General features: G+C 42.7%; 2 protein-coding genes across 5 annotated transcripts; one reads left to right on the forward strand and one right to left on the reverse strand.

Moving 5' to 3' along the window:
• Positions 1–558: 558 nt before the first annotated feature.
• Positions 559–4303, forward strand: LOC117430702 (ras-related protein Rab-38-like). The gene is made up of 3 exons (XM_034051067.3): positions 559–1323; positions 2262–2542; positions 3788–4303. The coding sequence occupies exons 1-3, from the start codon at positions 1122–1124 to the stop codon at positions 3947–3949; spliced, it is 645 nt and encodes a 214-aa protein (XP_033906958.2). The 5' UTR covers positions 559–1121; the 3' UTR covers positions 3950–4303.
• Positions 4304–5126: 823 nt separating this feature from the next.
• Positions 5127–27088, reverse strand: LOC117412204 (phosphatidylinositol-binding clathrin assembly protein-like). Of its 4 annotated transcripts, none has more exons than XM_058989476.1 (20): positions 26213–27088; positions 23394–23536; positions 21753–21828; positions 21151–21253; positions 20560–20653; positions 20317–20428; positions 19812–19918; positions 18650–18691; positions 16388–16473; positions 15942–16065; positions 14972–15102; positions 14498–14601; positions 14272–14382; positions 13170–13322; positions 12965–12992; positions 12720–12855; positions 12287–12310; positions 11894–11959; positions 11489–11596; positions 5127–10987 (listed from the first exon to the last, which is right to left on the reverse strand). In XM_058989476.1, the coding sequence occupies exons 1-20, from the start codon at positions 26340–26342 to the stop codon at positions 10973–10975; spliced, it is 1893 nt and encodes a 630-aa protein (XP_058845459.1). In that variant the 5' UTR covers positions 26343–27088; the 3' UTR covers positions 5127–10972. The 4 variants fall into 4 exon arrangements, with proteins under 4 accessions (XP_058845459.1, XP_033876235.3, XP_033876234.3 ...); XM_034020344.3 differs by having other exon boundaries at positions 13170–13307; positions 14972–15108; XM_034020343.3 differs by having other exon boundaries at positions 14972–15108.
• Between the last annotated feature and the right edge of the window lie 852 nt (positions 27089–27940).

Consider the following 27940-nt stretch of genomic DNA (forward strand, 5'->3'; position numbering starts at 1 on the left):
CAGTCCAGGTTTTTATTCCACGGTTCAGCTTCAGTTGCATTGCATGCCCGTTTCTATGGTAGTTATTCAACTGTATGTTTGTCCATCTGGTGTAACTATGTAGGGATGCATCGAGCAAAAGCCTGGACTGGAAAGTGATTTTGATGCCAGATTTTGTCTGTGTCTTGTCTATACCACGAGACTTGGCCACACTGCTTTCATTCCAGTCCCTCAGCTCAAATGAGACCTGCACCGCCTGCCTCCCTGTCCATTAACTCTAACCTCTAGGCCATGCATTAAAAAGAGTCTGAAGGAACTTACTGGACTGAATTTAAATCCGAAATGAATAATGTAGAAACACAAAGTCATTTCCAGTTTTGAGAAACTGTTTTAATATGTGTTTACTGAGAGATGCCACGTCTGCTCCACACCGTCTGATGAGGGTATGGTACGAGTGTGGGAAAACAGAAAACGTGGTGCGTGCTGGGAATTGTAGTCGAGCTTCTCTCTTAGCCAAACACAACGTAAGAACTCCTCGGATAAAACTACAACTCCCTGCATGGAGAGTCACAGAATGAAAAGGGGAGGGGGGGTGTTTGAATGCTGTGTGCCTCAGTTGACAGTGATATAAAACAGATAGGAGAAAGAGAGAGCGATGATTCTATGGAAAGTGCATGAAAGTTTGTCAGTGAAAAATAAACTAGTTTACATGAAAAACAATAGGTTTGCTAAGGAATGCTACAGAAAAAAACGGATCCGGAGTGTGTTGTAAATTAAAGTGTAAAGAGACGGTAAGAAAGAACACAACTTCAGCAGTTTAATAACTTTACAGGATGCGACTGTTCTGTAACCGTGGTTTAGAAGCGAATACATTTCTAAGATTTCCGCTCTATTTGCGGTAAGATCAGTATTGAGAGATAAATATATGTTTAACTAAAAAAAAAAAAAAAAAAAAAAGACTTGAAGGGGCAAACACGTTACGCACTTTATTTAATTTAAAATGATGCACACCAGCGTGTAAGCTGTTATAAAGTACTGCGGATCGGTGGGACACAAGCGCTTTCGCTCCGTTTATTTCACAACACCACACCGCTCAATTTTACCCCAAGTGATCCGGATTATCTGTTTGAACGCGCCGCAAAATGCAGCAGGCGCAGCAGGAGTTTCTTTTCAAGGTTCTCGTGATCGGGGATCTCGGCGTGGGGAAGACTTCCATCATCAAGCGGTACGTGCATCAGGTCTTCTCCCAACACTACAGAGCGACCATCGGGGTGGATTTTGCACTGAAGGTGCTCAACTGGGACAATAACACAGTAATTCGACTGCAGTTGTGGGACATAGCAGGTAAGAAGCAGGTAGAATCATTTGTTTTCATCGTTTCACTCATTATTATTATTATTATTATTATTATTATTATTATTATTATTATTATTATTATTATTATTATTATTTCAACAAGTGGCACCTTGTTTTGAACTCTCGTTATAACCTCTGCGTGTAGTGACAGCAGCTTAAGATCATTTTTATTATTGTTTTTTCTGATACATATATTGTAGCTCGAAATGTTTAATTGCTTAACTGTCCCCTGCAAGAAGTGACCTTTTAATGTCCTGAAAAAGTTGCCTGAAAGCTGCCTGTTCTTTCATGTGCTTTAATGCAATGTCTCTGAGTGAGTGTCTACATAGTTTGACACCACTGCTGTTTTGGTGCATTCCCGGCTCTTGCAGAGCTAACTGTAGGTTCAGACCGTCCAGGATTAGTGCTAATCGGAGTCTATGAGACCATCCACGTCAGTGTAGTGTTTTTCTTTGACGTCATTTAGTTGCACTGGGTTTTCTGCAGCACTGTTCATTGCTGGTGTACACGGTGGGTGTTAAACAGTGCTGGCAGTTCTTCGCCCCTCCTGAATCTGAAGTAGTAAAAGCTGCTGATCTGCTTGTCCCTCTAGTCTTGTGGAATGTGTCTGTTGTGTAAGTCTTCCAGAAGGCAGTCTCATGCTCATATTAGGATCACATGAGGTGGAAATTCAGTGCCAGGAATTTAACACACATGAGGAGACTGGCTCACATGAACAAGCACAGACGCGCGCACACACACACACACACACACACACACACACACACACACACACACACACACGCTCGCTCAATAGCAGTGACACACAGTGGCTCTATTGCAGACACACATTAAGTTTAGCATCCCGTCTCTCTTCATGTGATAGTCCCTCCCAGTCCAGCCGGCCCCGGTCCTCACGGCTGTTTCTTGCTTGTTTGCTGTGGCAGGTCAGGAGCGCTATGGGAACATGACCCGGGTGTATTACCGGGAGGCGGTGGGGGCCTTCGTGGTGTTCGACGTGGCGCGGGCCTCCACCTTCGACGCCGTGCTCAAGTGGAAGAGCGACCTGGACTCCAAGGTGACCCTCGCCAACGGCAAGCCCGTCCCCGCTGTCCTGCTGGCCAACAAGGCTGACCAGTCACGGGACGGCCTGAGCCCTCAGCTGCCCAAGCTCGACCATTTCTGCAAGGAGCACGGCTTTGCAGGCTGGTTCGAGACCTCCGCCAAGGTAGGAGCTGCCTTCCTCTCCCCTCTCTATCTGCTTGATTATTGTGCCAGCTCTACTAATGCAGCACAGAGTGAAGAGTCTGCAGACACACCAGCTCATTCAGCCCGCTGTCCTATACCCTCCAGTGCTTCACAGTGATGTAAGCACTTGTCTGATTGGCCGTAGAAGCTGCATGTATGATACTGTGTTTGGGTGACACTCAGGAGTTTGTGTAAGAGGGCTGAACAGATCTATTATATTTCAATGCACAGTGTGCCAGCGAGGGTTTACAGCTGATCTCCTGCCCCCTGTCCTCTGGTATGTAGTCACATGCGTAGTGCTCTTACATGCACAGCGGATCATACGCCTTTAAAATACAGCTAAAAAAGAAAGGGTTATGTGAGCATTGCTGACAGGCTCCCTCTGCTGGTTGGTATTTGTGAATGCAGGGATTACCAAAACTACACATTTTCTTATGAGGAACCATAAAAGGAAAACAGCAAGTTCCAAGGCAAGAGGAAAAGGTTATGACGTGAATCCGGCTACAGTAAAGGGAAGAGCTTTGTATTTGAGGATGTGGATTTTAAGTAGACCAAATGTTTGATCAAAGATGCACATCATAAAACTCTTAGCAGCACAATCAACCTGCAGTCATAAGAAAAAAACAACCCAGCTGTGACACTGCCATGTAAACACCTAGAACAGCTCTTGGTTTGAGGCAGCCTGGTGTATGTATGGTGTGGGGGTGGGCTGCCTGACGCACGCCCATGGTAATGCACAGAGACTCGCGTAGACTAGAAAAGAGTGTGAGCAAACAAAATGAGAACCCTGGAGCAGAACTCCATCGCTCTCGCACAGAGACGCTAATTAAATCTGCACAGAGGCGTGAGGGATTGCGTGTGTGTGTGTGTGTGTGTGTGAGATTCATCCATAACTATACAACACTCAATAGTGCTACATTTAGAAATTCTGAAAGAAACTTTAAATACAGTGAAAAAAAAAGATTCTTCTAACAGTGTGTCTGCCTCTGCATGTGTCTCTCTGCGTGCATGTCTGTCTCTGTGTGTGTTTCTCTGCATGCATGTCTGTGTCTCTGCGTGCATGTGTGTGTGCTTGTGTGTCTCTGCGTGCATGTGTGTGTGCTTGTGTGTCTCTGCGTGCATGTCTTTCTCTGCGTGCATGTGTGTGTCTCTGCATGCGGGACTGATTATCTAACTCTTTCTTGTACATTTTGCAAATGGATCAGGAGCTGCTTCTTTATTGCAGGAGAACACGAACATCGTGGAGGCGGCGCGCTGCCTGGTGGAGAACATCCTGACCAACGAGGAGGGCTCCGGAGGGGACTCGGACCCTGAGATCGTCCTGCCCGGCCTCAACAACAACACCAAACACAGCGGCAGCAGCTGCACGCTCTGCTCCAGGTTTTAGAGGACCGCTGCTGGACAGGAGGGGACAGAAACGAGAACAAAGAAACAAGTGTGATTTCCACCTGCGTGTCCGAAAGCATCGGGGATGGACTGTGAGGCAGGCAGAAACCAAGGCTGTGTGGCCTGGAGATTAGAGATTGTGTCGTAGTCCTTCGAGCTGAGAGGTGTGAGAGGATTCCCCCAGGTGTGCATTACCTCCCCTCCAGATGAAGGCTGGTTTTGCAGCTCTGCTGTCGTCCCCACCGGCTCATGCTGATTTTCTGTAACCTCCATGTTTGATTCAAAGCGTTTCTCTTGTCTTTCTCATGTTTGACACGTTTTCTTGTCCTCGCAAATAAAAATTTCCTAATACTTCCTGCGTTGTCCAGGAGATTCATTTGTTTTTGCTTGTATTCCTCTGGGGATTAGGGGGGATCTTCTCAGGATTCTGTTCATTTGGCTGTTCCAAGGCTTCAAACACGTTTGGGACAATTACCTTCGGCATATCAACTCCCATAGTAAGAAGATGGACATCTCTCCTTCTCTGGTTTTAAACATCGTGTTTGGGAATTGCTTAGGAGCTCCTGCCAATGCTTCTCCTTCAGTCCACGTTAACAGATAGATACCTGTCTTATTGATACTAGTGTGAGATCTCTGTACACTGCTGATTAACTTTGAACCACAGTGGGCTAATTCTCTAGCATGCTGTGCTGTTCCGCCAGGCAGGAGAGTGGAAGGAGGGTACTGAGAATACAGGTTTGTAGCAAAACCGAGGGGATAATCGTGACAGCATTTTTTTAAAAAAAAATTTTGTGCTTGACTTTTTGTTGGTTAACTGTTGAGTTTAATTATGAAAGAATGCATGTATCTATTCTGAATCGCATTGTATTTTTAAATATGGTTATGATATTGATTTCATAGAGAAACACTACTCACTCTGGTTTTACGTTTTTATATGGTAAAATAGTGATAGTTCCCTTTTCTCTTTGGACTGTAACCAATATCCGGACAGGAGAAATCCAAGTTATTTAAAACCCTGCATGGTCTAGATCAGTGGTGAACTGTCAGTATATTTAAATCAGTATTTATTTAATTCTGACCCTCCTGATGAGTCATTGAGGCAAAGGTATACTAGTTATTCCAAGAGCTCCCATTCCATTTGCAATGCTTTAATAATGTTCAACATATTTAGACATACATTAGGAAAAATGTTTTTTTTATTATGCAGCAAAAATAATAAATGTACTCACCACTACATGAAACTTCAGAATCAAATACACGTCTTAATGGTTTTAAATGATCTAATGATTTACTTACTTTTTCAGAACTAGTCCATTGCTGTTAAATGTATAAATGGTAACATATACATACATTTTGCATTAATTAAAAATATAATCTGTGTAAATTGGAAACATGTGGCTGGTGCACACTGCATTCATAGGTTTCCCTGTTTACACCAAACTACCCTAGAAAAGAAACACACACACACACTTACACAATCTTTATGTACAATAAGCACCGATCCACAGTGCAACAATTCATAGGAACACATGCCCCTCCCCTAACCCCAACACAGCAGGCAATACCCTTTAAAACACTACCCTATCACAGAAATGCATAGCAACAATACAAACTCCATGTAGAAGGAATTAGAGAGTTATACAACTTAGCAATAATAGTTTAGAAGAAGTTTATACTTAATATTGTCTTAAGGCGGCTCAATTAACTTAAAAAAAAAAAAAAACAACAACACAGGAAAAGATGACCAACAAAACAGAGAAGGAAGGGAAGCAGGGGCTTGACCATCTCTTAAAGGGTAAGTAGCTTCAAATATTCCTTTCTGTAATGTTTACACCCATCCCATCCCCAATACTGAATTCAGATATTTCTCTCTTTATCACAATCTACCAGATCACTGACGAAAGCTACTCAGTACTTGAATGTACCCACGATGAAGGTGGCGAGTTGTAAGGGTACTAGACCAGGCTATTGCTTTGGCATAGGTCACTATACCAGGCTATTGCTTTGGCATAGGTCACTATACCAGGCTATTGCTTTGGAATCAGAAAGTTATCAAAAGGAGCTGGCAACTTGCATTCGACAGGCAAAGACAATGCCAGGTGAATACTGAAGTCAGGCTGCATACATCGTACAGGTGTCTTTAAGGAAATAGATTTGGAGAATTTCAGGTTCTATACCTCGACTGCCTACTTTATTCGTTTTGCACTACCCCACTGCCAATTGCACTAAAACGAATCCACACACAGAGCACAGGGACACTGGAAAACTCTTGGGACGTCACACTTGTTTCTATACAAGTACTGTATGATCGTATCACTTTGTACCAGTTTACTAAATCAACTCCTAATGAGAGCTTTAACATACAACCAGGAGCAGGTTCAGACCACTCTGCAAAGGGGGGGGGGGGAGATAAAAAGATAGAGAGCACTTTTACTTCCCCCTGAATTGTGCAATTGTGTAGAGAGTGAACTGCAAGGCAAACATGAGCAGCATGAGGTAATGAAATATAGACTCTGCATTCCAACAGCAATGAGAAGGCCTGCGCAAAGCAGAGCAGTGTACAGTAACAGCCCTTCAAGGGAAGGTAGTTTGTGTGCTCACAATGGGAATGGGAGATTCGTAGTAGTGCCAGGCTGTTCCTACGAGCCAGTACTGAAGCGGCTAACTCACTTGCCTGATGTGTAACAAACCACCTTTGTCTCACTGATGAATTCTTCAAGCTCTCCAAACTAACATCACATGGTATTGCTTAAAAACCCCAGCTCTGGAGTCACCTTTATATACAGCATTGTTTATTTATGTACTTCAATCGTAAAAGACAGATATAATACAATTAACACTGTCTGCCATTTTAGAAAGAATTGACAAAACCAGCAAGGCGTCTGCAGCCTCAGTACCAACTTAATATTAAAACCCAACGTATAGCAACTTTAAGTGCAAAGATTGCAATAGTTTAAGTTAAGGTTTTAGTGGTTGCCCAGTATATTCCTTTCCCACCTGATACAGCATTAGAGTGTACTCAGAGCAGTGACCTAATAGGACCAGCAAAGGACCCTGCATGCTTACAACCAGTAGGTTATACTGGGACCAGTTTATTTATATATATATTTTTAACCATACGCGTGTATATCTGTTAATTCTAGGCACCAGCACTCAAACACAAGAAATCAATTGTGCTTTCATTAAATCGTTGTTTTCCTTAATATGCTACAGTTAAATGTAAAAGCTGTATTTTGTAAACAGGTGTCAGTGCCCTCCAGCATCTACTGAATGCTTGCACAGATTCCAGGAGATCACCCGCCAGTCCTGGAGTCTAAACTAAACCCAGCATGAATGAAATGAAGAGAGGACAGGGTGGTGGGGGTACACACAGACCAGTGACGTAGTAAAAGAGCTACTGCCCATTCACAAACCATTGCAGATCTTCCAAAGTACAGCCGAGCACCCAGGCAACCTGCCTGGGACACTGGGCTCGTCTGCATTCTTTGCACACCATGATCAGCACATGTTTAAAATGGAAGCAGAAAGGAAAAGCATCTTGGGCTGTGGGGGTTTCCTAACTGGACCTAATTTGACAGCTTGGCAGGACATCACTGTGTAGCGGACAGGGTGAATTAGAACTAAATACTAACACATGTTATATAAACAAAGACCCCCCCCCCCGTCTCCCAGGCCAAGTCACACTGCCGCCAACAATGCTTGGAAAGGTCAGGTCATTGGCTGAACACGCAGTGAACCCTCACAGTCCGCACGCACGTTCCTTTCCGGTTCCTTCATGGAAGCAGGCTTTTTCTTCTTTAATTAAAAAGGCAGAGAAGTACATTTGCAACACAGAAAGAAATAAAAGAAACAAAACTAAAGAACGTGCTTGTTGGGCTCTTACAAAAAAAAAAAAAAAAAAATACATACTGTATAATGACCTTTAGAATCTTGAATAAACCAGTCTTTATAAAAAAAAAAAACAAAAAAAAAAAAACAAAACACAATGCGTACAAAGTAAAAGCTCACGATTACATTAAAAAAAACCCCCAAAAACCCATTTTCTACATGGCATTAAAACCTGTCAACTCTTTTATTGTAAATAAATACATCCAAAAATCTTGGAACTGCATCTTCCAAGCACAGGAATCTTTTGCCATAAAAAATCCGATGTAAAAGGAAAAAGCCGCAGTATCCCCTTTTAATGAACCTTTACTGACTGGGATTGAAAACTGTAGAAACGTTCGCAGATGATAAGAAGCTTGAGGACGACGACATCCTGAGTAATTATTTACAACACTGAAGAGAAGCGCAGTTCAAGATCTTCCCTGATGCATGACAGGCAGGGATATCCCTGTAGAAGTAGCATGTATTCAAATATCCGTGTGCAAGGGAGAGGGGGTCAAAAGGGGGTACCAGGGGAAACACCAGCTCCACCTTTCCCAGCAAGGGGTGCTGTGGACTGAAACATGGATCTCATACAGCAGGGGGGCTTTACCAGGTAGAATAGGCTAGTCCAGTCCAGATCTTTGTTCCAACCTTGTTGTATGACCTAAACATATTTATTTAATAAATCTGTTTTAAAATGGGACTGGAATGGAGTGGCCTGCCTAGCCAGGTCCTAAACTAACACCAGACTACAGCAGGGCTGCCCAATAGTGACCCTCTCCACCTTCCTCTATAGCAAGTCCAGTTCAGGTTTTTGTTCCAACCAGGACAATACATTTAAATTGTTAATCTGCAGAGCTTTTTTGTGGCACCGCTCTCAGTCTTTGACAGGTTATGGTTCGGGCAACAAAAAAAATCAAAACTACCTAGATACGGCAAATCGGGATCAGAAGTGTGCAGCCCTGGAACGGCCAGGTTAGAAAGAAGGTGGAGGTACACCCCTCTAACCTTAAACACATACTGTACAGTGAAAGAGAATTCCTGCAGTCTGGAATCAGCCATACCACAGAACACAGGTTACTGGGGATACTGCAGGTTTTTATAACACAGACACATACTGTACAAACATACATGTACATCGACTATACATATCCTGTGTATGCGAATAGAAACTTCCTGTATAGAAAAAGGTGACACTTCGGCTTGGTTTTCTTTATATTCCAGCGAATGGCATTGTTTGTGCAGTTTTTACGTATTTATTTATATACTGTATATATATATATATATATATGTCTTGTGCTGAACGCTGTACTACAATTCCGGTGGCACTATCTAGGTTGAACAGTATTATCATCTGAAAAAAAATAAATACAAAATAAAATAAAAATATATATGTATATGTGTGTGTATATATATATCCCCAGGCTCTTTGTCCCCAGTTGTTGCTAATCAAAAGTCAAGCACTGTACAGATCTATTTCAGAAGACAAACTACTCATGCCACAATTCTCCCACTAGGGTGTGCTGTGGTATAAAACATCTCTCTGGCAAAGGGACAATGTGGGGGTACAGTAAAGGGGGGTAATGGCAACCTAACACGTGTTTTTGGCAACCTCATTTTGATTGATTAAGTTTAAGTGAGGGTAGAGTATTTTGCTGTTTCCTATAGTGCTTTCTAAGTGACACTGGGCTAAATGGTAGATACAATGCCTGTCTCAAGAGAAAATGGGAAGTAAAAACACTGAGATTCTTCCATCCTGCTCACAGCATGTCTTCAACAGTGTCCAGCCATGGATGGAAATAGGACTCCCATCAGACAGCAGTTTGAGCAATGCCACTTGAACTTGTGACCTATAACCGAGTCCCATTAAACTCACAGTAACACCTGGAGTGGCTCAGACTGCTAGTCAAGGAGTCTTATTTCTGTCCTAGTTGTAGCTCATACATGGATTACAACAAATTACTACCAAGGAAGAAATAGACCCTTTTAGGGTTAGGATCAAAACAGTGCACAGCTCATCAGTAATGCACACAATGAAACAGTCCAACCCTTACACTGCTATAACCTGTCTGCAACAGCCACATCTATAGAGTAAACACAGGGGGTTGGGTGGGGGGGGGGGGGGGGGGGTTGGGTGGGTGATTACAGCTTGCACTTGAATGCTGTCCAGTCATTCCCCCCCCCCCCATTGTAATGCCCTTAATATGAGAATCTCAATGGCAGCTCCTGATCTTGTAGATACTGGAGAAGAAAAAAAAAAAAACTCAAGCAAGAGAATTAGTGGAACTCAACAGCACAGTGAAAGGAGAAAAAAAGATTTGAAGGAGGTTTGGCAACACTTAAAGGATCTTAGATTTATACAATCTGAAAACCAACCTGCACATTTTGAACACCAGGTACATTCCTAAAGGACAAACCCTACCCCATGCCCAGGTGAAAATGCATTGGTATTTAAAAACACCAGCAGATAAAAGCACAAAATTCAGGTATCCACACCCAAACAGATACTTCGTCTCTTCAAATACTCCAGATACCGAAACACCTGGGGAACCAGTGACGCGAGTACCTTGTTAAGGTCACTAAACTCTCTCAGACACCCAAGCCCCAAACAGACAGATGGGTGAAGATCAGAGAAAACAAATACAAGGGAAAGAGAGGCGTTCAAGAAGCCAAATAGCCATAGAACAAAACATCTGGTCAAGCCGTACACCCCAGTAACCCCAAAACCTGCACCTCTAATCCGGGATTGGTGTAGTTTCAGTGAGGTGACCCGATACACCTGCTAAGACCAGCAGATAGAAATACACACAAACTCTACCAATGAGGGTATTCAGTGCATGGATATATGCTGTCTCTTTCACAAACACATTCCCATTCTTTTCTGACCTGCGGTGTTCTTTTTCTAAGAAATACTGTTAGACATTACATGCCAGGGTTACCATTTTAAAAGCAGACTCTACTATAAAAGAGCCTGGCAGACCAAGAGCGAGGTGGCTGTTTCAGACAGGGGCTCCAGTGCTGCGCAGGGGGGCAGGTTAATAAGAGTTACTGGAGCAGTAGGAAAGCAACAGTTGTGAGTCTCTGTGCCGCTTCCTCCTCGCCTCTCCTCGCTCTATTTGGGGTTCCTTTTGCCTTCAACAAGCTGGCTTTGTCTTCTCTACATGAACTGCATCTGGAAGTGAAAGAAAACAAAAACTCAGGTCACATCAGAGCTCCGGAGTAGAGACAGTGTACAGCAGCCCCAAACAACACGAGTGTACACTAGAGCGCTTCTTAGAACCACTAGCCTCAAAGTAATAGCACGGTTTTAACCAAGTGCCACACAGATTGAGTAGTGTGCAAGGCTCTTGTTTAAAGACAGTGTGTTACAGGGTTTTAATTCAAGCAACTTCAGTTTCACCCTAAGGGCTGCATTTTCCTCTTTCCCTTACCAAGCTGTGTTGAAATGACCTCTTCATTTAACGTATGTCACTTAACCAGTAAAAGGAAAACATGTGTAACTGCAGGAAGAGTGATCACCGCATCACTACAAAATGAATGAAGTCATGTCTTATTACAACACAGCGGTAAATAGGACCCTGTATTGCTTTATTCAGATTGTTGCTGGAGCAGGCATCCTTCTGATCAAACCCAGTGCAGTGAATGGCGGACGGGAGCTGGGGGGCAGTGTTACCTGTGCTCCAGGGACGGGTGCGAAGGGGTTCGTAGGTCTCAGGACCGGCTGGCTGTACATCATGGGCTGAGGGGCCATCATGGGGACTGTTCCTATCTGCTGGGGAACCTGGGACGAGGAAAGAGAGACGAAGCGGGGGTTACTCTGCTCTCCACTGGGCAGCAAAGCGGTCCAGTGCTTTCAGAGGACTAAGAGGCACGAGATCTTGTGTAGGAATCTGCGAGTGAACCTGGCAAGCGGATGGATGCCTCACACATTCATGAATATAACTTGGCAGATGCTGGCAAATATTTTTATTTAAAAAAAAATGTAGAAGGTCTAATGACAACGCTCAGAGACTCTGTAAAATAGATAGGATTGGGTGTTTAAGGTTATAGAAGAGTTAAATCGCAGATGAATCCTTACCATTCCCATTCCATACATAGGCACTTGAGGTGCTGCCATAGGGTATGCCATGGGTGCTGGTACTGGCTAAGGAGAGACGGGGGGGGAGACAGGTTCAGAGTTATTACTGGAGGCTCTCAATCATTACACAGCAAACTCATGCACTGTACAGAAATCGTCATACTGTTATTTATTAAAACAAGCAAGAGCACTGAAGGGCTAGGACTGGATCTGGGATTGAATGTGTTAGTTTGAAACCCCAAGGAAACCTTTGCAGGGTGTCTGTATAACCATCAGATTAAAGTCCTGTGATGAAAGTGAAAGGTCCGTCTTGGAGTCAGGTATTAATCAAAATGTATTTAACAAGGGAAGAATCACACTCCAGAAACGATACCTTGCATTAAATATACTTACATAGCCAGCATAGAGAACTCCGTTCTGAGTTAAGCAGAGACAGAGAAAAAAGTAAAAAAGAAAAAAATGGGAGTGAAACAGAATGAAGAGACAGATTGAGAAAGAAAGAAACAAAGAGATAGCAGAGGTTAGCAATAAATGAAAGTTCCAGATTTTACAACATAGCTCAGAGCATTAAACCTCAAAGTACAGCTGCAGCTGGGTTAGATGCGTTCATTTCAGCACCTGTAATGGTAGTTCCATTAAACTTCCACAGTGAAGATTTCATTTTGGCCGTTGCTTGCAGGCAAAAAATTCCCATCTCACAGACCCTGCCCTGTATTGCGTTTGTAGAAAGTTCAGAAGATTTCAAAAGGCATGCATGCAAGAAGCAGTGAAGGAGTCAGGAGTTTGATGATCTTCCAAGCCCCCCTCCCCCCTGAGACAGGCTCACCATCTGCGGTACTGCCACGGGTGCTGGAGCCATGGGCGTCGCGTTCCACGCGGTGGTGGTGGACATGGTTTTAGACTGCCAGTGCGTACCGCCTGTCAGCTTCTTCTCCCCAGGCTGGGTCCACAGCATATCTGGCCTGCAAATCAGAGACACAAGCACAGTCAGACACACCAATAAAAGCTCTGCTTTTATTACTAAATGACAGCAGTACCCACATTTACTGTACTGCTTTGATTGACACTTACTTGGCCAGTGCACCACCAAAATGAAGATCTGTAACAGAACAAAACAAACACAACAACGTAAGAGAAAGCCATGAATATTTAGAATATTTCAGGTCCTGGCAGCTCACTGGTCCTTTCATTGCTAGAGAACACTGCTGCTCTCTGTAGCACTTTGCAAAGCAGCAGAGCTCAGAAGCACTTCTAGCAGCAGTGTCCACACACTTACTGCCCACGAGGCTTGCGAGGGAGGAGTCGAGGTCGTTAGCCAGCAGCTTGCCTCCCTGCTGCTGCTGCTGCTGCTGCTGCTGCCGTCCCACTGCTGGAGAGCTGCTCTGTGTCGACACTGTGGGCTTCAGGAGATCACCTAGCGGATCCAACCCTGCCCAAACAAACACATGCAATGCCTTACTGCTGTGGGCAGAGCAAACGGGATCAAAGCACACACAATCAAGGTTTTACTCCTCTAACTCAGTTAGAAAGAGAAAAGCCACCAAATTAAAGTGGGTTATAAAAACATGTCTTTGGGTGGCTGACAGGGATATAGTCATAATATCTGTGTATTTGATATTGTGCTATGTACTGTAAACAATTCAATACTCTTGTTTCACCGTTTGTCCTTTGTCACTGCTAAAACGTATGGTTTATAGTTTCACGGAAGCATAAATAAATACATCAATAAATAAAATATCTTTAATGCAGGTTTACAGTGTCCAGTGAAAGAAACAAAAGCCCCACTCACCGATTCAATAAAGAACCCACGAGACCCCAAAAGGATGTAAATGAAAAAGAGAAAGAAATATGTAAGTACAGATCCACTTAACCCACACAGTCTACCACCTTCTCCAAGAACTTTATACATACACAAGGATGTGCTAACCAGTTTTAAAATCCATTTAATCAGCACTAGCAATATTATAACTTTCCTTCCCTGCCTTGATTTTGTATATTCATTTTAAGACAACACTGTAGACTCAAAGCTGCTGCTGTTAGACCATGTGACCAACAGCACAGGCACCTTAATGCAAGAAGTAAAGAACCAAAAGTTTGTCAGCACAATGACCAGGGGACCAGTAATAATGTTCATTAGCAGTGTGGGTTAGCACTCCATGAAGATGAACTATCAATGGCAGGTGTAATGTAATAAAACCTGCTATCCAGACCTCAATGGCTAATTGACCAATCAAATACAATCTGTTAATATCAAAGCAAATACAATCTGTTAATATCAAAGCTTCAGACGAGCAAAGACTCAAGCCCAGAGCTATGACGGGTCAGGACTCGCTGCAGACAGAGCAGAGATCACACTGGATCTGCGGGGCGCACTTTACCGCTTGTGGTCTTCACATCGTTATTGGCAACTTTAGTCCCGAACACAGCATCGAAATCTACATTCATTGCGGATAATGGAACAGTCTGTGGCATGGAGCGGGGGTCCAAACCTGGGGAGGGAGAGACACCAATCATCAATAACATCTGAGCAGCTTGTTTCAGGGGGGGCAATCCTGAACATTTAACGTATTACAATAAAACAGCATGCAGAGAAATGCAGCGCACCTCCCCAGGCAGTGTTGACGGAGGTGGAGATGGCCGGAGTGCTCTGCACTGTTGGGACGAACGCAGGCTGCAGGTCGAACAGGTCGCTGGCAAGGTTTGGCATGCTGTGGAGAGAAGAACACAACGTGTCATTACAGAGCATCGATTTTAACAACGAGTGATATAAAAACCAACAAAACACTGACAAAATCTCCAAGTGCTGGTAATTTGGGGTAAGCATACTTCACATGCTGCTTCTGCACTTGAATTACACGGCATCGAAAAATATGTATTTAACAAAAATAATAAATACATTACAAGACTCGAAGGTAAGACTCACTAAATTGAATAAGTGCAATGCAATGGGAGTCCTATCTATTGCACTTAAAATGAAGCTCTGAATATAGCCCTACATTAAAAGGTATTCTCCTTGTTAGCACTGCACAGGTAGTGTACATGTTAGACGTTCTCAGAGGAACGGTTAAGCAGCGGTACCTGTTGGTGGAGGGAGCAGTGGCAGGGGTTGAGAAGAGGTCCAAGCCAGTGGTGGCGCTGGTGTTGGCACTGCCCCCAGACTGGGAAATGGGAGACACGGTTGGAGTCTGCATCCCGATTTCCTTCAAACGCTGTTCCTATCAGCAAACACACATTACTGAGGATGCGGTCTCAGACCTGCTCGGGAGGCTGAGGTGTTAACAAGCGGTGGATTCCTGCTTTACTAAACAACATGCCAGATTCTAAGCAATTCCACCAGGGCAAAGTTTGCACCAAAAAAAAAAAAAAAAAAACACAAGCATTTATTGTGTCAATGTGTACTCCAGGTAAGGTCTCTCTAACAGAAATCTACTGTGTCATCTTGCGCTTGTCATGCTCACATTTGCATTTGTGGTGCATCGTCTTGTCTAAGGATTTAAAGGGTAGGTAGCTCCTCTGGGATCAGTTCAATCTGTGTGTGTCTGTTTTTGTGAGTGCGAGACGGCCACCCTGGCAGAGAGCACACACACGTTGAAAGCTGCCTGCTGTGCGGAAGGTTATAATCTTCTGTGTAACAGGATAACCTGCAAGTCTGCAAGGCTTAACCGTTTACCTTGAGAAGCTGCCCTGAGATAACCCCTTACAGGCTGTAGTACTGGGACAATGCAATGGATGTACCTCTGGGAAGCCCCCATATAGTTTAGGGAATGCAGAGATCTGTACAGTATATAGGGGCACAGTATTTAAAGCATAGCCTGGCCTGTATTAACCATGAATAAGGGTGCACTGTTTGCTTTGAAAGACTGTAGCCAGACGTGTTAAAACTCTCTACAGTGGTACATTATTTACTATGAATCCTGAGAGACTTTCCAGACCACGTCTTGCAAACCCCAACGCAGCTATGCCATGCGAAGGTTTATGTTTATCTCAGAGTTTTGAAGCTGTCGTGTTGCTCTTTCGGAGGACTCTCTATAGGGGGCACAGCACCCACCTTGAGGGACTGGAGCCTGGCCTGCTCCTCCTCCAGAGCCTGCTGCTTCTCCTTCTCGTCCATTCTGCTGAAGGACATGCCTGTGTTGGACAGAGTGGACACGGCACTGGACAGGGTGCTTGCTCTGGGAAAAACAACGATGTAGTCAACAATACAGCACGTTGACACTTGCACCACGTATCCGCATTTCAATTTGCAAGTTACCTTTCATGACAGATAACAGAATGCATAAGTGCAATATGTGGGCATGTTACATTGGGAGGACAGGTTCCACATAGAAGTAGCTATGAACTACCACAGAAATGGAAACAAATGCAAATGTGCACTCTATGGAAATGGTGCTGAATGAGAAGAGATCTTAGCAAGGAGACAAAACGTCTGGGCTAATCACGCCGTTATGTGGGTCAATGCAGACCTAGAGCTAGAAATCAGGGAGGGTGCTGTACCTGCTGGCTGCAGAGAACTCCTTGGTCTTCTTGCCCTCCAGAGAAGCCAGGTGCTGCTCCAGTGCTTCCAGCAGACTGCTGGGGGCCTGCAGGGGGGGCAGGGGGGTTAAACAGGGATGTGAGACACTTCAGAGCAGAGACAGGACACAGCACACTTTATCAGCACAGCACCGAGGAACAGGCTTCATGATGCACTTTCCTTTAGCATGGTTACATGCCTCAAGCCTACATATAGAAACACACACTGGCTACATGCTTTTTATTAGTGTTTATTCCATGCTAGCATATATACAGACCTGAGAAGAAATGTACCTGTAAATATAACTGCTTTTTAGAAGAAATGTCCAGCATAATAACAGAACACTCAAATAATCTCCACAGGGTTGAATATATGCTCACATACACAAGATATACAGGCTATTTTTGGTTTCCAAATTCTTCTCTGGAGCTAGCTGTTGTCAGTTTTATCTCGAGGACAGTATCTTTTATTCCTAGTATTGCTATGAGAGAGCACAAAGAAAGTGGACATTGCGATGGTGCCAAAGATTAATTGGATAACCACATTAAAAAAATAACAGTTCTATTTGAAACATACTTTAGGATGTGTAGGCTGGTTCGCTTTCTTGTGCTTTCTTTCTTATAATCACTGCAAAAACCTTAAGAGCACAATAAGAAAGCCATGGACATCGTCATGCTTTTGTCCTGTAGATTTGCCTTCTTTTAACTAGCTTTCCCTGGAGGTTTACAAATGGGCAATCCCTCATATTCCATGCTGTGTGTAGGTACTCAAAGAAGTTGGAAGCCAAAATTTCTATCAGTCGCTACTCTGTGCTTGACATTGAAAGAAAATCTCTCAAGATGCCCGCATTGATAAATGCAAAATACCAACTTAGGGCGCAGACAATTCCGTTTTTTAATTCCAATTCCTTTTTCAAATAAATTCCTTCAGAGGAATTGCAATTTATATTTTACAGACATAATTGCTGCGACTGTTCAACTGCTTTCATTTGAAGCCAATTTAACTAAGCGACTACAGGTGCTGCCACTGTGAGAAGCTGATTTTAACAAAATACTACCAATTGTAATTTTTATCAATAATGTATTTGAATTGATTAAAAGGGAACGGGAATAGGAATTCATTTTTAAAAAAGAAATGGATTAAAAAACAGGAATTGATCCCCACCTATTAGAAAATAAAATAAAAGGAAATTCAAACAATCTCTTGTGGTAAAAAAGCATCCACTGCTCTCCCCACAGCTATTTGTTAAAGATGACAATCAGCCCAAGCACCAGTCTGTAGGTGTTCATTTGAGTTATGTGGCCGTGTTCTTTCTATGACAAATTTGCACAAGCCAACACAACTAACATCAATACTGTATGGCGGACAGTCAATACAAACCAAATCACACATACTGTTGCACAAATAGCCAACAGTTAAACCATTTTTTAATAGATTATTCTGTTCTTTAAATTATTAATACATCCCGTTGGCACAGCCATGCATAATGTATAATTATATTAGTTAAGCAATATATGAAACAGCGCAAATAAATCACTATACAGAACAATTTATAACCCGCTCCCCCCAGCCCAGTGCCCTGTACCTGGTGCTTTCTTTCATTTATCCCATCAAGACTGGCTGCTTCATTTTGGTAAATGATATATATTCCTTTTCTGGGAATACTCGTAAAAGCAGATTCATACTTCACTCTTGTGAATGCACTTCAAGTTGATGATATAATTGAGAATAATTAAAGTCAGACAATCACTGACTAAAAAGTAGTCAGGCAGTCGTATGATAAGAGAGACCAGAGACTACTCTGAGTGGCGGTCACATGACGAAATAGGAACCAGCTTTCAGGTAGCATTCAAGTTAAACCAATACTGTCCATGTGCATTGGTAAACCTTTAATTAGATTTTTTTTTTTTAAATGCATAATTACTTTAGCATAACTTAGATTAATTTAACGCTACACAGTAGAAAAATAGAATGGCTACAAATAAATACTATACCCTGCATTTACAATGCAGAGCTGAGGCCTACAATGCGCATTTTATGATGAATGGTGAGTCTGTCCTGTCTCTTTAAAACTCATTGCTCTCACTGCATTTAAGAAGCCTGTCTTTCAGCTGAACATTGCTGGCGCTGTATCCATATCCACACACACACACACACACAGAGTGGAAGCCTGTAGGGTGAGCAGGGAATGGAAGTGCTACAATGAAGCCACATGGAGAAATCGAGATGAAATGCACACTGACCTGTGTAAGATCTGGAATGTCACCATGATCAATTCCAACTTGCTGTCTCACAAAAACAAAACAAAAAGGGGGAATAAGAAAAGAAAATATATAACAAAAGGATCCATTACTCCATGCAGTGATTGTAAAAAACAGAAAAAAGGGTTCTGCATGCTTACACAGACAGACAGACAGACAGACAGACAGACGGGATTGAAATGGGTTGCACATTTAAATGCCTGGGACTGGTGCAGTACTGTGGCCTGGGCCAGTGGATCACTGTACTCATGTGACCACGAGATGAGGAAATACATAATTAACAATCAAGCGACTTATTTCTGTCTCTGTTGCTAGCACTCTTGACCAGCTCTGTCGGTCATGACTGAACCTGGTGCCTCATTTCCATTGCCTGGCTCTACAGGCTTCGGCTGCCCACGGCTAGCCGCTGAAATCAAATGAGCGTTTCTGTGCTTTTTTCCAAACCTGGCCCACCTCTGAAATTCTTGCTGTGCGTCAAAGGTCACTGGGGGATTGTGGGATTGTATTGGATTTTGTTATAAAGAAACCGGCAAATACATTTAACCGACGTCTCAGTGCAAATAAAGAGGAATCTGGTTGAGAAGGAGAGCACAGCCAAACAAACAGCCAGGCTCCGTCATTGTGTTGATCATGAATAAAAAATAAACCATGCTGCACAACTCAACCTAAATATGCAACAATCAAGTCATGCTGGGATCTACACTGCCGTTTCCCAGCTCTGTGTGCTGCACTGCCAGACTGTGAACTCAGTGCTGTGCAAATCATTAACTCCATGCAGCAAAGGGTTGCAGGCAGAGCACACAAAATGCAGAAACCCAAACCTGCCAAGTCATCTCAAAATAAATCATTACTTCAGCATTTGCAATTAAAACAGAAGCTCAACTAAACATGTACTGTAACACTTAACTGAAATAATAATAATCATAATAATAATAATAATAATAATAATAATGCACCATAATTACATATACATTATTTATAACTCAATCTAAATAAATTAGGTTCCACATTTTCCATTTCTTGTGTTGCCCTCCAGGAGTTTAGAAATGGTTGTGGTGCACAATGGTTTAGGGGAGACTCATAGACAGTGCTGCACCAGCCCTGCACAAGCAAGCTGATGTAATAAAAAGAGGCTCCACTCTACCTCAGCCACTTTGAGAAACTCAGACAGCTTGGTCATCCTGTAGAGGAATTTCTTATACATTTCCACGGCTTCTTTACACTGGTTCTTCTTCATGTCAAAGTATTTCTCTTTAAAATGAACAGACAAACAAAACAATGTATGCAATCGTTATCTGCGTCATTACTTGCCCTTGAACAGAACTGCTATGCTTTAAAGGAGTGTTGGTGACAAATTTAAGACAGCAAAACACACTCAGCATTACCCTATTAAAACACAATCAACCACAATCTGGAAATATACAAAGTTATTGGAGCACGACTGACTGCCATGTGTACTTCATGCATACAGTAATTGAACATTTACAAAGATACACCCTTAATATGTCCACCTAGTCAAGCACACAAAAATCACTTTTACAACGCTACCCATATAAATGATGAAAGATTGTAGGTACTGTACCAAACAAACCTACTACCCCAGTCATGCATCATTCACAGAGCTAGGAGACCTGGTGAGGCTCCCTTACCCAGCAGGTTGATGACACCCTCATTGTACGCTGCAAAGAGACGGATGGAGTCTTTGAAGAGCAACATGAAGGCAGTGTTGATCACCCCATTGGTCAGCTCATTGGGGTTCGCCTGCGTGACACCACAAAAGAGCAGAAACAGACTTAGCTCCTTCTGCAGAACCACCCCACCGCACGTTACGATAACACCAACACAACACAAGTTCCAATATAGCGGGAGAAGAAATCCTTGGTACAGCTTACTTCAAAATCCAACAGTGCGTCCAGCTGGTTCTGAATAATCGGGAGGGTCTTTATCAGCTTCTCTGCATTCATGGTGCGCATAACTCCATCGATTCTGCAAGGAAATCCCCATCACCGACATCAACATCTTTAAGACCATGACCATTACAGCGCACAGGGCAACACAGTGTAGCAAAGCAGATTGTGTTCTCTACCTAATCTACAGTGCCCCACTAGGGTTTTTATATGCAACATTTTAAATCATAGTAGTTACTCCAACCAAGTTAAAATAAAGGATGGGAAAACTACCCTAACTACCTACACAGGACCAAACTACACAGAACATCTTGGCTACTGCTACAACTACTGCTATCTGTTCCAAATGCAATTAAAAAAGGGAAGTCACGCTTGCCCCAGTTGTGTCTTGTTCAAGTGAGCCAGATCTACATTACATCTTTACAGGGCTGACACTTTTTTGTATAGAATGCAGACCTCTTTGTAGACCTCACATTTCCATATGGGTGGTCCCTTTATTCTTTGGGTTTTTCTACATGTTTTTTTGAACAGACACGTATTGCACTTCAGTTTATAGATCATGTATATCACAAATACCCTCTCTTCATTTTGGTGAAGTCCACAGCGACGAGCCTATAGGAGAGGGCCTTTTCGTTCAGGTACCGGCTGTAGCGCCTGATAAAGGTAGACATGTCATAGCCTGCAGGAGGGATAAACAAAGCAAATGCCACAATTTAACCCTCTTCATTTTTCTGTACAACTGTACATGCCATTTCAGACCTGCAGTCAACCCATCTTGTATCTTCTTGTTGCATGACGGTCAGTGACAGACTTCATATGAGGCGACTAACAATTTATGATTCATATCTGACACATACACACAAATAGTAGACCTGAACTAGCAACAAGTTACCTTTTCATGGGCAGATCTCAGGGTTGGATATCAATTACAACGTGCTGTTCCCATTTCTGCACAGTTATCTGTACCGACCACAGGTGTGAGCATCCCTTCCCAAGGCTTTCTAACACTGCGGCTTCCTCATTCTGGGAAACTACCCAAATGGAAGCCAGGTTTTGGCTGTTGGGCATCGATGCTAACAGACGTTCTTGCTCAGAGCAAATGCCTCTCGACGAATTTCATTAGGAGCGGTAGAAAAATCACAGAGAAATCTCCCAGGGAACAGTGATGTGCTACATACCTTGCAATGCACCTTTGTCCAGGAAGTTATTTAGGTTAAAGAGAGTATTTCTGGAAGCCAAGTACTGGATGAAACGCTGGGGGAGAAAAAAAAAAAAAAAAAAAAAAGAAAAAAAGGGGGATATTTAATTCATCCCAGAGCTTTTTCAACATGTTAATCCTGAACAGGTGATAAAATGTAAATCAAAAAGCTCTGGAAAAAATATCATAGTTGAAGCAGGTTTCAATGAGCTTACAGGCTGTCATCAGGCATTTATAAAGAGATCATTCGAAGGTGGAAATACTAGATATTTATACAGAAACAGTAGTAGGAATAGTTTTGGAATCCCCTATAATCAGATTGAAGCCAGGTTTAAGTTTAAACAAACACAACATGTAATGCAAGCCTCCTCTTCAATGTCCTTTGACAATGAGGCGCAGCCTGCCACAGCTGGCTCCAACACACAGCAGAGCTTATAGGAAGGAATCTGGGGATTCCCACTGTATAACCTATGGCTGAAAGACAGTGTACCTGTATCACCCAGCCCACATTCACAAACCTGGAGTGAACTACTCTCAACAAGCAAAGCATGCAAATAATGCAGTTTTCACTTTCAAATTCACGCAGTAGCGATCACTAAATACATGTTCAAGTGAGGACTGGCTACAGATCAAATCACGAAGCTGCTCAAACCAACTGTCCAGGGACTAAAACTCCTTTCTCCAGCGCTGCAGACCACTGAACAAGCCACTGTGCTGCTTGCTCACAGTTCTCTTAATAAATACTAAGGACATCAGACTTGCTCGAAGTGCATACCACTGTCTCTGATCTCGGAAGCAAAGTGAGGCTGGACCTGGTCAGTACAGGGAATGGGACGCACACACAAGGAAACAACACCTGCTACTGCTACTGAAGGTGATGCTGGTGGGTCAGGAGACGGACTGAATCAATGCCCCAAGAACGGTGTGAGGATCCACTGAAATTGACTTTAAAATGATAGTTTTGCAACACCCCCAGTTGTTTTCTCCGACACAGCGATGGTGAAGATTGCCTGGTTGTTGCAACACCTCGACTCAAAGTGCAGCTGCCTTGTGTAAGACGTGTTACACACAGTGTAACGTTGGGCAAGCGGATCTCCAGAGCACACATTCAGTATGGGTAAATAAATGAATCGTGTGTGTGTCTGCGGAGGCCTGTGAAGGAGGCTGCAGTTCACTTACTCAGCGCACTCTATCTGCTGTCTCCACAGCAGAGGCAGTACCCTTATCTCAGCCCCACACCCTCACCAGACACTGCCCTGAATCCTCCAGCCTGCGATTTATCTCTGACCCCTTACTCCAGGTTAACAGAATCTCAATGTCTTGGCACAGCCTCCCTGTCCCTCAGTCTGCTGCAGGAACACGATAAAGGAGTAACAGTGGGGAGGCTTCATTACTTAAACCTATCCTCATTGTCTAATGACAGGCTGAGTGTGAAAATAACTGTTAAAAATGGAGTCATACAGGCTGAACTGGGATGACTATGGCAGTCATTCACTTCTATTTCACCAGGAGATGAAACATCTCTTTTCAACCTGGGGAGGGATTTTGTAATCCTAGCAAGCTATCAGCTAAATGCGTGGATAATCCAGCGCGTCTGCCCCTCTCCACAGCACACGCTTACCTCGTTTCCGTACATCATGAGGTGGTGGGTTGTGATCAGTGCTTTAAACACGACCACCCAGCTGCTGCTCGCAGACCTTTCAAAGAGAGTGTCTGCCAGCTGAGGGATGCTCACATTCATCTCGTTTGTACAATGGATCAGATCTGTAGGGAACAAGGGGGCAGGTTAGGGCCTGTCTGGTGCTTCACAGACTACACACCTTTCTATCTGCTTAGGGCAGGAAAGCCATGACAATAGCTCCAGTATTACAGTACTTAAGAAATGACAGAATAGATGATTCATTTTACACCAGAACAGTAGCCATCACTGGTTTAGCTCATAGTACTGAACCAGACACCCTCTCTCTCACACACACACACACACACACACACACACAAAACCCTTAATAAAAACGTCTAGACAGAAAGAATTAGACCTAATTCATTAAAGAAAAAAAAAAAGTATTGTGTCTATCCGTCACTTTCTCTTCCACTAGAATACTTGTAATTCAAAAGATGATTATATCAGCTGTACTCATTCTTGATTTATAAGACTTCCACATTCAGGTTTTTTTTTTATTTTTACACAAGAAAATATATTTTTTTTGGCGCTCTGGCACAATGTAACACCGGACCCAAAGTATAAGAGAACTGATTCCAGGGTGAGTGAATGGAGTTCTGCTTTTTTCACCAAGCAGCTGCACCCAGAGAACAGTGATAACATCTTCACTTCCTGAGTGCTGCTATTCATCAGAATATATTCAAGCATTGCAGTACTAGGATGGAAGGGCCAATGCAAGGTTAATGACAGGAAATGCATCATCGCAGCAACGACAAAGGACCTGTGTGACAGCACTCCGACCCATCCGATAAGAATATTCACACGGTTCATTTAACACGCATCACCGTGAAGGAGGAATCAAATAAGAGGTGTGCTACTGTGGCTCCAGGTGTCATTAATGTGCATAGAGATGTCCACCCGTTATTAAAAGAAAAACAGAAAGACTGGACACAAATACAACCTCATAGCTAACTTAACAGCAGCATTAACAGTTTAATAGCTTTAGATTGACTTGCAGTCTTTTCAAATTCATTAAGGGCCTTGAATGGGATACTGCAACATCTAAATGAAATGCTGAAGACCTCAGCTGGGTTAACAGTACACACGCACAGGCACGCACACACACACACGCGCACAGGCACGCACGCACACACACAGACACACGCTCACAGGCACGCACGCAGACACACACACACACTGAACTACAGACAGCAGGAGGGATCCCAGTAAAAACGACAGTTATCATTAAGTTGACCAGATACAGTACAAACCACACATTTAACTGCACAGGCAAGATTTTGAAAAAAAAAACACATCATAAAAAATATTGAGATCACACTGCCTGTAGCCAGCCTTCCACTTGCACACTGGTTAGCAGGTGAACATTACAGAAGGTTATAACCACTTCCATTGTGTGCCTCAGTCTCTCAGCTCTAACCACTAGATATCAAGGAGCGCATCCTAGTTCTTATCAAGTTTAAAATCTGACTGATTCAACATTTATTAAAAAAAAAAAGTTTCCTCTGGTGCAATATGGTGTTGAAAATGAAAGATTGCTAAAGAGTTTATTGTAAACTCAAAAACAAGCACAGAGCAATCTCCCCAAAAGTTTCCAGATAGCATAAAGTATTTTGTGTGTGTGTGTGTGTATATAATTTTATATGTATAGAATTTTATTTATATATATATATATATATATATATATATATATATATATATACACACACACACACACACACACACACACACATATACATATATACACACACACGGGTTGAATTTTAAAATCTGATAAGGAACAATAAGAAAATGAAGGATGGAAACAGGCTGCCATCGCATAGCAGTTTGTGCTCTTCCTCGTTTTAACGGAGCTTTAAGGAGGATTTTCTTCTTAATGTCAGGATGCATAGCCCCGTGAGGTCATGATAAAACCTGGGGGGGACATGCAGGTATCTGTATCTGCATGTGAAACTTACATGTTTACAGGTGTGTGCAGGGGGTGTATGTAGGCCACAGCGATTGTCTTTTTCTTTTCGAAACTAGACGTGGCAGGATTCTCTTCCCACTGCATGCATGCCATCACAGGTCCCCTCTTTTCTACTTAAGATATTACGGTTCTTTGCTTTTATCTTATACAATACTTCAATTTGGAATATGCAGATCACTCAAAAATAATAACATAAAGTGTATGCTGCTACCTGGTACCGAATCACTGATGTGTTGCATTTCAAACTGAATCCAATGGTCTAGCTGATCAATCAGAGACCATGTGAACTAAGCGAAGGTACCAGGCTGCACCAGGCAGCCCGTTGCCCTGTATTACTAAAAACACTTGCATGTCCTGAACTACCGTCACTAATAATGTTTTTAAACATTGGATTGCATTGCTTTAATATGATACACCTAACCTGTGCAAGGTGGCTAATTATAAATCTTATAGTAAAGACTGGAACGGATAAATCACTTTGCCATGCAAACGGCGTCATGCCTATCCCCTAATGAACACACAATGCAAGATACATCACTGTGATCCCAACCAACCAACCCCCCTATGTGTGGTTCAGGTTCAAATTCAAGGCATTCCTGCACATTTCTGTACTGCATTACCATTTTGAAGCAATCGAGATTTCAATATGTTTTTAATAATGCGGTACTTTTTCCAGCTGACAGCTAGCTCACCGACTTCTTGAATAAATCCAGTTGGCAGAATACTAACGTCGGCTGCTAGGACAGCAACACAGTACCCCCGATTCATTAACACAGTATATATATATACTTACAATCCATATGCTTCTTTTTGGGTCCATTGACTTCGTGTGTGGTGGCCTTATACACCGCTTTACTAATTGCAGATCCAGTCATACTGTGCTGAGCCGCTGCGATCCGATCTGTTATTGACTGCCCCGACATATTTACAGACAGGCGTTAGAAAGAAAATCACTAATAAATGCAGATTTTAAAATGAGTGTTCCGGTTTGGTTTTTTTTTTAAAGGCAAACGGTGGTAACAAAAAATGGTTTAGACGCCAACGCAATACATAAGACGGTAAAAAATAGAGATGAAACAAGCCGGTTTTCAGAAAATGAGTTAAACTGAAACATATATAAATGTTAGTAACAATGACGGATATGTTATTTTGGTACGGTGAGCACACTGGATGGTAGACACAGCACAGGCCTGGGAGTCTTTTTTTGACAGATCTGAAAACGTAATGAACAGAACTTAAACTGTCATTAAACTGCCCCGTCTAAAAAAAAAACTTTCAAGACACAAACAAAAACATAATAAAAATGAAATAGAAAAAAAATAACTCTAAAGTAAGGAATACACAATTTAAAAAAAAAAAAAATCGTGTCTCACAAAAAAAACAGGTAATATCCAAAGCTGGTTTATCAAACTGTTTCGGGTTCCGGAATCTCACACACAGACAGCAAAATCAGAATAGTCTTTTTCTCGAATTTGGTGGCGAAAATGTGAATTTTACGCACGAGTACTACGCTAAATGTAACTGATTTAGTTAAGATTTGTTCCGTCAATTCATTCGGTCTCCTTTTTATCGGCTTTTTAAATTTTTTATTCCGGTGTATTTGATATTGTGTTTTACTCCCAGAGACAAAATGGCTGTGCGACAATCAGGTGATCTGAGGATGGGCTGGGGTTGGATTTAGGAGGGGGCGGGGCTCTTAAGGTGGACGTGTCAGCTAAGAATCAATTATTTCTAAATATTTTCCACTTTAGTTTTTGTTTTTTGTAGGAAAATAAAATTCTCTAAATAAATTGAGTGGCAATGTTAACTTTAAATCAATGACTATCGTGTTTATTTACACACCGGCAAATTATTTAAACACACAAGCAAACAAAATCCTCGTCTCGTCCCAGGACACAGACACACATACCGGTACATGCCTTAAGGAAGTATCGTGCATTCCTCGGGTAACTGAATTCCCTGCGTTTTAGACTTGCATTATGTTTTGCATTCCTGCTTTGTCGTTATGCAGTAACGGCAAGGCGTTCAAAGTGGCGACAGAATGTACACTGCAGCATTAGTAGTGATATTTAAAAGGAAACGCATATAAATGCAGTTGCAGCCTGGATATGGGGTGCTAATTACAACCCTGCTTTCAAAATCCAATACTCAATGCTTCTAAGCATTTTACAGCCGACTAACAGCTAACCACCCTAGGCCTTATGAACTGCACAATCCTGGTTAGTCCACTTCATAACAATCCACAATATTGCTGTTCCCCTCCACCTTAAGAGCAGCCCTGGAATTAGTGTGAGCGCGTGTGTCTGTCTGCCAGTCCTGTCTCAGCGCCAATCCACAAGCAGAGAACTGCCTGCCATGAGTTCACAGCTTAGTCCAACCTCTGCCAGTGCCGGCATTTACAGAACCAAGCCACATGTTGCTCAACCTCCATCTCTCATTCTTGTCAGCTCAGAAAGGATAAAAAGAAGAAGGAAGCACCTGGGATACGTGGCCCACACTTTTGAATAAATATTCTGTCCCT

Source organism: Acipenser ruthenus, chromosome 16 (assembly GCF_902713425.1).
Source record: "Acipenser ruthenus chromosome 16, fAciRut3.2 maternal haplotype, whole genome shotgun sequence".
In the NCBI taxonomy this organism is placed as follows: domain Eukaryota; kingdom Metazoa; phylum Chordata; class Actinopteri; order Acipenseriformes; family Acipenseridae; genus Acipenser; species Acipenser ruthenus.